An 11656-nucleotide genomic window follows, 5' to 3' on the forward strand; every position below is an offset into this window, starting at 1 on the left:
CGCAACAAGAGAAGCCACTGCAATGAGAAGCCTGCGCACTGCAACGAAGAGTAGTCCCCGCTTGCTGCAACTAGAGAAAGCCTGTGCACAGCAGTGAAGACCCAGTGCAGCCAAAAATAAATTAAATTTATAAAAGAAAAAAAAAGCTCCACTAAAATTAACGTCCATTTGTCTTTACTTTTTTTGGTCAGAAGAGTTAATAACTGTTGGATCCTTGTATTTATCTGCCAAAATTAAATTAATTTAAATTTGGTTAATTGCTGAAACCAAATCTCCCAGTCTCAAGCACTGTGCTGTCCGTGTGTGTGTGTGTGTGTGTGGTTTTTTGTTGTTTTTTTTTTTTTTTTGGCCGCACCCTGTGACTTGCAGGATCTTAGTTCCCTGACCAGGGATTGAACCTAGGCCATGGCAGTGAAAGCAGGGTCCTAGCCCCTGGACCTCCAGGGAATTCCCTATGCTATTTAAGTTTTAAATGGAAAGGGATATATTATGGAGTAATGAAATTTTGGCTTTACTGTATTTGAAATCATCTTTTTTGGAATTTAGCAGCTGTCTGCTTTTAACCCTTTGCTTTCATAAAAAAACTAAGATCCAGAGAGTTCAAGGGATTGGAGAAACATTCACGTCAAGTCATTTGCACTTTTTCCCTCTAAGTTACCTATTATATTATTGTACTAGTACATCTGTGCCTGAAGGTTTTGTGGTAGATGTACTAAGCTGTGTAACTGACTTGTTGCCTCTTCTAAACTGTTTCATTACCCTTTTCAGCCTTTATTACTTAGGGTGATACCAAAATATAAGTGAATTAAGATACACCAAAATAGAGTGATGTTTAATACAGAGTCTGAAAATTGTGGACAACAAGGGTGAGAGAGTGATAAATTAGTTTACTAGGACAAGTATGTAATAAGAGGAATAAGAAAAAAAATCACACCATTTATATTTTTAGAAGGAAAACAATCCTTGAGTTTCCAGGATGGTTTTATTAAAAGTCCCATGCTGTGTATAAACATACAAGTGATGAGAAAAACATTAACTTGAAACATGCACTTATCTGGCATTCTCTAAAATACCATTATACAAGTTTTCATTTACTTAGAAAAATACCCACTAAAACAGTCACAGTTTTTCTTAAAAGATTTTAAAAAAACGTGTTGGCCAGAACAAAGTCCAAAGAATAAACAAGATTCTGAATTGCATGTCAAAAAAACTGTACAAGGTTGTACATAAAACTATAGCTTACAAAAGCCTCGGGTATAGTAAGAATACTGAATTAAGATTTCCAAAGTTCTATTTACCAATATCTATTAATAAAATCCTTATGAAATAATTGACTTAGAAAAAGTGAAATGCTCATGATTTCAGAGTGTATAGAAAATACTAAATATCACTTTCTGAAATAAAGTGTACTCAAAACAGCACAACATGTAGTCTAGAATCAAAATTTCTGTCATTCATTTAAACTTTGCATGTCCATAATGGCTTAAGCATAAAATTTCTCTTGCATTAATAACGTTAAAAACCAGATTTCAGATCACTTCATAGTTTTGTTTTTTATCTTTTGAATTATAGCCAGTTTTAAAATCAGTTCTAGGGGGTAAATCATGTCTTTTTTTTTTCTTGCCTTATCAATTAAATTACTTCAGTAGAATGTAGGAGTTTGGTGCCTTTCTCATATCTTTTAGAAATTAACATACTCCATAGGCAATACAAATAATAACCAAGAACATTTTAAATTAATTTTCATGTTTCTGTGACTAACTCTTGCTTTGGGGAAATGAATCTTTTTTTTTTGTTTGTTTGTTTGTTTTTTTTTGTGGTACGCAGGCTTCTCACTGTTGTGGCCTCTCCCGTTGCGGAGCACAGGCTCCGGACGCGCAGGCTCAGCGGCCATGGCTCACGGGCCCACATGCTCCGAGGCATGTGGGATCTTCCCGGACCGGGGCACGAACCCGTGTCCCCTGCATCGGCAGGTGGACTCTCAACCACTGCGCCACCAGGGAAGCCCTGGGGAAATGAATCTTAAAATCAAGTAATGAGTGTGGAATAAATCAGGTTACTAATTGAATCATCAAGCCAGTTGGCAGTTTTAAGGCTTATACATCAGCATATTAGAAACAGGTTGTATTCCTATTCCTTTCCCCTTTTCTGTGGGAAACAAGAGGCTATGCAACTATTGGCATTCCATATTTTAGATTGGACAGTACTTACTTAATACTTGGAAAATCCTATTCCAAGCTCTTAGAATGATTGCAATGTTATAAGCAGTCTATTTATTGGATATAATATTTTCAGATTGATAAACAGATGATGGTATTTCATCTAGAGAGAGAGCTAGGTCAGTATTGTTTTAGAATGAGAATGAAATGATTCACTGGCGACTACAAACATCTAAATACATGTGGCCATGAGGCTGCAAATGGGTTCATCTTGTGAAGATTAAAGATAACTCATTTTAAATTCTGCTAACTGACAGTACTATTCTTGAGGAAGGTGGTTAAGTTCCGAATTTTTAACTTATGCTTTTTTTTAAATCTAACTGAGATGTACACTTCAGTCAAAGAAAACCAGAGGGGGAAGCACTGAGACTGAAATAACACTTGTTGACTAGTAGACTTAAATATGCCTTTTGGTCTCATCAGTTGGCATGGTTGCTAAGATCAAACAAATGAAACAGAAGCTGTACTCCTGATAACATACAGACTTGGTATGTGCTGTTGGAGTTATTCTGTGTGGTCTGCAGCCAGAAGTTACACTGTAACTACCATATGCAGGCCGGATATTCATACTGTGCTCCATGGACTAAATCACACTATAAGGTGTTAACACTGTACCTGTAGACTTTTCCATTAAAAAAAAGGTTCTGGGGCTTCCCTGGTGGCGCAGTGATTGAGAGCTCGCCTGCTGATGCAGGGGACACGGGTTCGTGCCCCGGTCCGGGAAGATCCCACGTGCCGCGGAGCGGCTGGGCCCGTGAGCCATGGCCGCTGAGCCTGCGCGTCCGGAGCCTGTGTTCCGCAACGGGAGAGGCCACGACAGTGAGAGGCCCGCGTACCGGGGAAAAAAAAAAAAAAAAAAAAAAGGTTCTGCTTCTCTAATTCATTGTATTTTCCAATACCAGTTCCTAAGCATCATGAAGTGGTACCTAAAATGCCGCGGAGCGGCTGGGCCCGTGAGCCATGGCCGCTGAGCCTGCGCGTCCGGAGCCTGTGTTCCGCAACGGGAGAGGCGACAACAGTGAGAGGCCCGCGTACCGGGGGAAAAAAAAAAAAAAAAAAAAGGTTCTGCTTCTCTAATTCATTGTATTTTCCAATACCAGTTCCTAAGCATCATGAAGTGGTACCTAAAAGCAAGGTACTGGAAAATAATCACATCGTGTCGTATTTGGTCTTAATATAAGACATTAGAACACATCTCTAACAACAGTGAGTCCTTCAGAATCGAGGCCTGACTTAGAGTTTTGAAATCAGGTGAAATGGGATTAGCAAGGTTAGCTGGTTCTCAAGACCTGCTGATTCACTCCTGGCTTGTGCCTTTGAGTGTGTTACTGTCAGAGGTAATTGCAATACTGCTAAATTTGTGTAACAGTTCATGACCCTGTGTGCTTTTTGCTGGACTCTGCAAAGTTTAAATGTTAGTGACAGAACATCGACTAGCTTCTGAACGTGCTTTTCTTGTTTTGTTTTGAAAGAACAAAAAACTGCTGTCAGTGAATGCTTTAAGAAAGATTTAAGAAAAGTAACTCCAAGGTCCTGAAAATGGTTTCCCGTATTGCCAGAAGAATTTCAGTGCTTTTTTAGTAAAACACTTGCATATAATACCTTAAATTTCATCGCATGTGTGCACCAGGAAAAAAATTCCGAACCTTGTGGAGATCCCCATGGAAAATATTGGGGAAACAATACAAATAGAATATAAAAAAACAAAACACCATTAAATTTGCATATCTGATGTCAAGATGCTGAGGTAATATTGACTGCTTAAAAAAAAAACCCCACCAATCTTTGCCGTTATTGCTGAAAAAGACATTAATACTGATTGAGTTACCTTACTATATCAAAAGTGGGAGGGAGAGTTTCATAAACATTTACTACTGTTGTTTAAAACAAGTAAAAGAATGTAGGTAAATGGGAAAATATAAAACTACAGTTATGGTCTTATCCTTTCTATCTGGAGTGAGGGAGACAGTCTGACCCCAGTGGGGTTTATTACTTAGCCTTTTCGTGGTTGTCCCTTCGTGAATTTTCTAAAGTTAATTTTTACCACCCACTCAGAGTCTATTCCAAGTGAACCCTTACAAATAAAATTCACAAGTTCTTAATAAATAGTTGCAGTTCCTCCTGAAGATGCTGGGTAAAGTGCAGACAGAAGCACCATAGAAGCCCTGTTGGCTGGCTGTATGGCTAGCCTAAATTCGGATTTGATAGCCCACTTCATTCAGAGTGCTGAGATCAGCCACCTTCTTTTCAGGCAGTGCAGGCCTAAGGGTAAAAGAAAGATGGTAGGCGAGAGGGGAAGGGATACAGAAAGATCATTTAGTATTGTCAGGGACCTCTACCCTTTTGGTATTTGCCCCCCCCTACACACACACACCAGCCTTAGCTCCCAACTCCACCTCTTGTTTCTGAAGTCCACCTTTATAGGTTTTAAGGAACCTTTTAATAGGCTTTCAATGTAGATAGAGTTCAAAAAAAATTTACAGGTTGCTGAATGAGTTTGTTCAACTTTAAGCCTGAATTTGGTCACACTGTAACTTCTGAAACCTAGTTTCTGTAAACCTCGCAAGGGTCTAAAAAAGTTTGACTACAGTAGAACTGATCATCTGAACCAAATTCTCCTAGAAACCTTGGCCTCCTCGTGTACGGTGCCCTGGGGAAGCCCAGCACCTACAAGATGTCTCAGGTGACTCAGGTTCTTGTGGAGATTCTCAGTCACTATTCCAGGCTTGAGGGTATAAAATCAGGATGAATCTTTTAGAATTCATCTGTAAAAGCAGGTCAGTGTGGAAAATCATTCAGTGGCAAATCACCTCTCTTCCCTAAATACATTTTCTCAAGCACTTTCCAATATGACAGTACACCCAAGCATTCATAGGAAGTCGTAAGAAGGTACTTCAAGGTGGGGAAAGAAATCATTCAGTAGCACATCATCTGTCTTCATTAAAGATACCTCCTAGGTGACTTCCCAATATAAAACATACCTAAGTGTTCTCATGATTTATCTCACAATTTCTTCCATTTTTAAAATGAGCCTCCTCCTCACCTTCTTTGGTAAGACATAACCCAGATTGTAAACCAGTATGTCTGAGTTCTAATTGAAAAGTTTCACGTTTTTACAAGAAGATCAAAGACATTTTTAGGTTACACTTGAACCTTGTCTTAAGTGTTAAAAAAAGGAGAGACCAAAATGAAAATATAATTTTTTAAAAGTTTCTTGGTTTATACCTTTGAAAGATTTCCTGGCAGTAAATTTGTTTTTCCCCTGGCATGAATGTGGTCCAACTCATTCAGTGTTGCTAGAACGAGAAATCAACAGCTAGGCTTCTACTTAGGGTGCTGCTCGATAAAGGACACCAGGCTTAGTTTCGGCAACAAATTCTATCACCCCTCATTCTCATTCTCTCTCTCCTTGGCCCTCCCTCTCCCCTCTTCCTCCCTCTCTCCCTCCCTTTCTTGTTTTCAGAGATGTCCCATTTCTGAATAGTCATTAACAGTCTATGATCATCCCCTCTGAAACTAGATTATCCAAAGTGGTACAGAAACCCCTTCCCTGACCTGCTACTTGGCACTACTAAAGTAACTTGTAACCTTTCTTGTCTCCGTTGCACGGGGCTTACTTCTCAGCTGGACCACGTGCCCCGCTTTATTGGTCAGGAATCACGCCTCTCATTCCTTTGTGTATCTTCTCATGGTGCCCAGGATACACAGATGATGCTGATAAATATGGTCGACTGTGGGTAGAACTCCCAATACTTCCTTGCCTACACCCTTCATTGTATCAAAGAGCCTAAGGCTTCTGACCTTCAGGGCAATGGTGTCCTCCAGCGCATACATGTTCTAGAGATGAGCCATTCCCTATAAACAGAGCCACTGCCTCAGGCCTGGTAGAGTGGCTCCCAGGGACCACTGCAAGAGCCATTCTTGAGTTGACGGCTAAAGGGAGCACCCTTTTCCTTGAGGATTCAAACAAACTTATATTTCTGCCCTAGTCCTTGGCCAACTAATGTGGGAGAACTAGGGTTTTTGCAGACAAGCCAGGTTCACAGTCCGTATGTATCAGTATCTTGTTCATTTTGTAATAAAGCCTGAAAGAAGTCTGTTTTGTCTCCTTGCCTGGCGTGGTGCTGTCTTTAGAAATAGCTAATATGAGACTTTCTCCCTCAAGGGGACTCCCCTCAAGTTAGCATCAGCCTAAGGCAAATGTGGTTAGAAAGGTAAATTACTCCCCCCTCCGCAGTGTGCCCCACTTTTAGAAAATTCAGCAGTCAAAAATCCACTGGCCGGGCTTCCCTGGTGGCGCAGTGGTTAAGAATCCACCTGTGAATGCAGGGGACACAGGTTCGAGCGCTGGTCCGGGAAGATCCCATATGCCGCGGAGCAGCTAAGCCCGTGCGCCACAACTGCTGAGCCTGTGCTCTAGAGCCCGCGAGCCACAACTACTGAGCCCACGTGCTGCAACTACTGAAGCCCGCGCGCCTAGAGCCCGTGCTCCGCAACAAGAGAAGCCAGTGCAGTGAGAAGCCCGCGCACTGCAACGAAGAGTAGCCCCCGCTCGCCGCAACTAGAGAAAAGCCCACGTGCAGCAACAAAGACCCAATGCAGCCAAAAATAAATAAATAAATTTATTTTTTTTTAAAAATCCACTGGCCAAAGGATAAGCTTGAAGTACCCATGTGCATTCCTTGCTTTAGAGAAGGATTCAATAGGGATCATTCCCTATAGCAACTGAAATAATTTTCCACCATGGCAGCTCTTTAGATCTCCCGTTGCCTCTGAAAGTTTAGCAATCCCTTGTGCTTAACAAGAGAATCCCTCGCTCCACAGTCCTTGCAGCACCTACCAATTAGCTCACCCCAGTTTCCGAACCTTTCTCGCACATGCTTTCTTCCTGGCCTGGCATCTTTCTCAACACCAAGTCACACCTCTCCTCCTTCTGAGACTCCAAAGGTGCTGCCCTTCCTATATGAGAATAATGCTAGTAAGACCCTAGCTTCATATCATTTCTCAGGTGTTGGGATAAATCTGCACTGACCTATTTTCTCTCCCTCGGTCCTCTGACCAACAGCACCTGCTGGAAAGTCAGTGGCAGGACAGGCGACAGGGTAGGTCAAGGAGAGAACAAACCCTACCCACTCAGCCCTGTAACGAGGGCTTCCCTGGGGTCACTGCAGCAACAGGCCACAGGCACAAACCACACGCTTGCCACCTCCTCAGAAGCCACTTTTTGGCCACTCTCCTGGCTTCCTCCTTTTGGAGCCCCTCAGCCCTGAGGAACAGAATTTTCATATTTTTTGAACTTTCTGTGCCCTGAAAATTTCTCCCTTTACCTTTCCCATGTTCTGCTCTCAGCACCCTTGAAAACAGATGCACTTTAATGAGGGGCTCTTATGGGAATTCCCTGGCAACCCAGGGGTTAGGACTCAGCTCTCTCACTGCCAGGGGCCCGGGTTTGATCCCTGGTCAGGGAACTAAGATCCCATGAGCCGTGCAGTGTGACCAAACATAAATAAATAATTTGGGGCTCTTTGGCCTCCTTTTTCTAAACCTTTCCTTATCACTTCCACCAGTTCCCCACACCTTCCAGGTGCTGAGAAATCACCATTATAAATAGCTTTTATTTATTAGGCACTTACTCTGGGCCAGGCATTGTTCTAAGCAGTTTACACGGGTGAATTCATTCTCACCATAACGTTACGGCGCTGATAGTGTTACTACCCATTTTACAGGGGAAGAAAGGGAGGCACTGAAAGTTAGGAAGCTTGCTCAAAGCAAAGTCGTGTGGTTAGCAAGTGGTGGAAACCAGAGTTCTTCCCCAGAATCTAGAGCCCATGCGCTTGACCAAGATGCAAACTGACCCCCATCCCCACGCGAAGTATCCTCCCAAGCATCTGAAGATGACATCAGGCCACTCCTGCCTCTGCACCTTGGCTTTTGGAACGCCTCCTGCATGTCTTCTTGTCATCCTTTCAAGAACCAACCCAGATGCCACTTCTCCCCTGCAGTATTTTCTGACTTCCTCTCCCCACAGCACACTGCTACTTGCTCTGTATGCGCTGGTCTTTCCTTTTGTACATCTGCTAAAGAATCTCGAAGGCTCATGATCCTTGTGCCTGCCTCAGAGACTGCAAACAACTTCAGAGCAGGGATCAAGTAAATTCATCTGTGAATCCCCACTGTGGCACCTGTACCTCTCAATAAATTTTGGTCTAGTTCTGACTAACGTGTAAACGGCTGATAGGACTTCATTCTGTTACGTTTGTCATGGGATATTTTTATTTTAACGAAGTCCTAAGCCAGGAATTCAAGCCACCGTGACACCATTCGAAGAAGTAACAAGTAGGAAGAATTTTTTTTTTTCTGTGTAAGAGAGGCTTTACCTTATCTCCGAAAGCTATTTGGGGACGCTGCCTACTTGTACAGCTGAATGTGGTTCTGCAACGACAGATAGCTTGGGGGTCTCCAATGGAAAGGGACTAAGCTGTCTCCTTCCTCTGTATCTCCACCCTTCCCACCTCCCCCCAAGAGCCCAGAACCCAGAAGAGGAAAAAAAAAAAAAAAAGGTTAACAAACACTGGCAGAAAATGAGTTAAACTGAGATTCCTGGTGACACATCCGTAAGGTGAAACCCTTTTCTCGCTCAGCAACACTGGCTACAATTTCCTGGCCTGGCGAAGGGCAGAAGTGGGTTATCACAGCATGCCACCTGACCGTGGACCTAGCCAGAAATACTGTTCAGTCCTTGCCAGCTCATCTCAGGGCCAGAGCTGGGGGAGCTATTGAGTATGGAGAGGCCTCTTCCAAGTGCTCCCCTGGCTATAATTAGAATATTGCAAGGGGGGTTATTTTTAAGAAATACAAGCACCAGGATGATGATTCAGCCGGGTCTGCGCTTGCCCAGAACCTCGCATCAGATCCAGGGTTATTATTTTAGAACAATATATTTCTCCAAACCCCTCCCCAGTCCAATCAAGGAAAAGAAATCAAAGGATTCTCCTTTGGAAAGCTCTCGGGCACCTTCCACTTTAGGGGAAGCGGGGTAGGGACTTCAGGTTTCCTTTGATGCACTTTGTGGATGGAAAAGGGGGTGCTCCTCTCCGAGCACAAATGGAAAAACCCAGCCTCAACTGTATCCAGGGTGAACCAGGGTGACGGCTTGATGGCCTGGTCCCAGGTCCACCCTCAGCCCCACCCTCAGGTCTGCATCCCAGGAGTCAGCCGCAGCGGAGCTGTGCAGAGGGGGAGGTGGGCTGGGGAGGACAGGCCAACTGTTCCACGGAGAAGGTGTTCTGTGAGACGCGCCGCTGGTATTCACCACACGCCCTAGTGTGCGCGAACTACACCTTGACAGCTCGGGCAGAGTGAACCATCTCCAGGTGGCACATCGTGTCTTTCACAAACCCTGAGGCAGCCTCAGGGCCGAGGAAGAGCTCAGCTAGATTGGATGTTGGCGTTGAAGCCGCAAGAAGCATCAGAACCAGAAAGTGATGGCAGCATGTTGGGGACAGAAGCGCGGACATCATATCCTGGGGCTGAACGAGTTGGTGTGCGTCTGTGTGACACTGACTTTCAGGAAAGAGGCAGTAAGTGGAGGAAAAGCCTATGGGGTTTTCCCTAAAACCACCCAGTCCCCTTTCTGTCCCTCTAACTAAGGGCTGTGTCTGGGGCATCTCCTCTCCTCACGTCTCCACTCCCCAGCCCCCAAGCTGCCACTGGGCAGGATGGGTCAGAGGGCCTGAGCGGCAGCCGGACAGCAGGGCTCCTGAAACTTGCTTGCTACTTCCTCGTTCACAAGAATCTATTAAGCAGCACTTTGTGCCAAGCACCTTGCAAGTCTTGAGGTTATCAAGACAGATGGCAGCTCAGTGGAGCCACAATCCATTCCCCTTTCTTCCAGTGGAAATTTACCTCTTGCTTCTCCCCTACGAGTGTGAGATACTGATTCAGGGGCAGGGCCCAGCTCTGTCCAGTTCAGGGCCGCCTGATGGGGGCGCACAGACCACCAGTCAGGCTGCTCATGCTTCTTGCTCCTGTTTCCCGAGGTCACGACCCCTCAGAGTGGGGGTGCACGTGCCCATGTTCACACGCACCGTCCTCACACACCACACGCTCGCAAGGACCAGTTTAGCTGTGATCCTTGTGGTCTCTGGATTCGAGAAAGGGATATATGGTAAAGGAGCAATGTTCATCTCTCGGTCCTCAGTGTTAAGGGTGTGGAACGGACTAAATCAGTGATGGTGTTGGCCCAGCAGTCACAAGTTCAGGGAGACCCCAGGCCCTCCTCTCTGGTCTAGTCTGGCAGCAGTCAGGCCAGGCCCCGATATAGGTCTCAGGGCCCATGCGGGTATGCCACTGGGATGGCGGGTGGTTCCCGCCCACCTGTCACCTTCATTCAAAGCCAGTCCCGCCCCTCGCTCACATTCCTTACTTCCCAGGACCGCAGGCACCACTGCTGGCAGCTGACAGGGCAGAAGGCTGAGGCTGCTATGTGAACAGACAGGCCTGAGCCAAGAGAGATGTGGCTCTGAAGAGATCCTCCAGCCCTTTGCCCTTTCTTTCAAGCCCTCCCCAGGCAGAAGCTCTGGCCAGAGACCAAGAGCCATGGGCCACTGAGATTCCAGGGCACAGCTTCCAGGCTCTGATCTCACCTCCCCTTTCCACGGCAGAGAACCCCTGTAGGAACCCCAACCCGGCATGACTGTTTCCATCGTCAGCTCTGGAGGCACTTGGCTCACTTTCCCGATAAGGCCCATCACTCCATCTTGGTTTCTTCAAGCATCCCCGGGGACCCTGGACCATATGAAATCCCCTGGGGAATGAAGCAGGACGGGCCTGAGTTGGAGACTACCTTCTCTGGGCTCCTGGAAAGAAACCCCACATCATCGTGGAGGTTTTACTTCTCCCTCCATAACCTTCCTAGTTTTCTCTCCCTCTTTGTGCCCCTGCTACGTTCCATGTGAAGGCAATTTTCCCCTTTCCCCCCTTGGGGAGATTTTCTCATTTGGGGTCGATAGAGAATGACTTCTTGGGCCCCATTCAAAATATCTTCGATGTGATTAGATCATGGAACCAAACTGCTTCTCCTATGACTACATTACGACTTCATTGAGAAATGACTTGAGGGTCTCACTCAGCCAGTTGCCTGGAGGCATCTTCATGAGCCTGGTGATAGAACGGAGAAGGAATTCCCTCATCCAGCTGTGGCCCAGCAGTGAAAGGACAACTCTCACTGGGCTGAGTAACCTCTGTGACCCTGAGGGTCTCCAGCAGGGTGAGTAAAGCCCACTGGAGGCACGAAGTGCCCTCGAGATAAATGACAAAGAAGGGAAATCAAAGAGAAGGAAAAAAAACATTGTGAACAGCAAAGAAGAGAGCAGAGACGGGGCTTCCCTGGTGGCGCAGTGGTTGAGAGTCCGCCTGCCGATGCGGGGGACACGGGT

General features: G+C 45.4%; 1 protein-coding gene across 10 annotated transcripts in view; it reads right to left on the minus strand.

Moving 5' to 3' along the window:
- Window positions 1-3256: 3256 nt before the first annotated feature.
- Window positions 3257-11656, minus strand: part of VASH2 (vasohibin 2) — a 36815-nt gene continuing 28415 nt past the window's right edge. For all 10 annotated transcript variants that reach the window (XM_055084080.1, XM_055084081.1, XM_055084085.1 and 7 more), the window contains one exon: window positions 3257-4481. In XM_055084080.1, coding sequence (XP_054940055.1) covers window positions 4409-4481 — 73 coding nt within the window. In that variant the 3' untranslated portion in view covers window positions 3257-4408. The remainder of the gene's footprint in view (window positions 4482-11656) is intronic.

The sequence above is a fragment of the Physeter macrocephalus genome, chromosome 4 (assembly GCF_002837175.3).
Source record: "Physeter macrocephalus isolate SW-GA chromosome 4, ASM283717v5, whole genome shotgun sequence".
Classification (NCBI taxonomy): Eukaryota; Metazoa; Chordata; class Mammalia; order Artiodactyla; family Physeteridae; genus Physeter; species Physeter macrocephalus.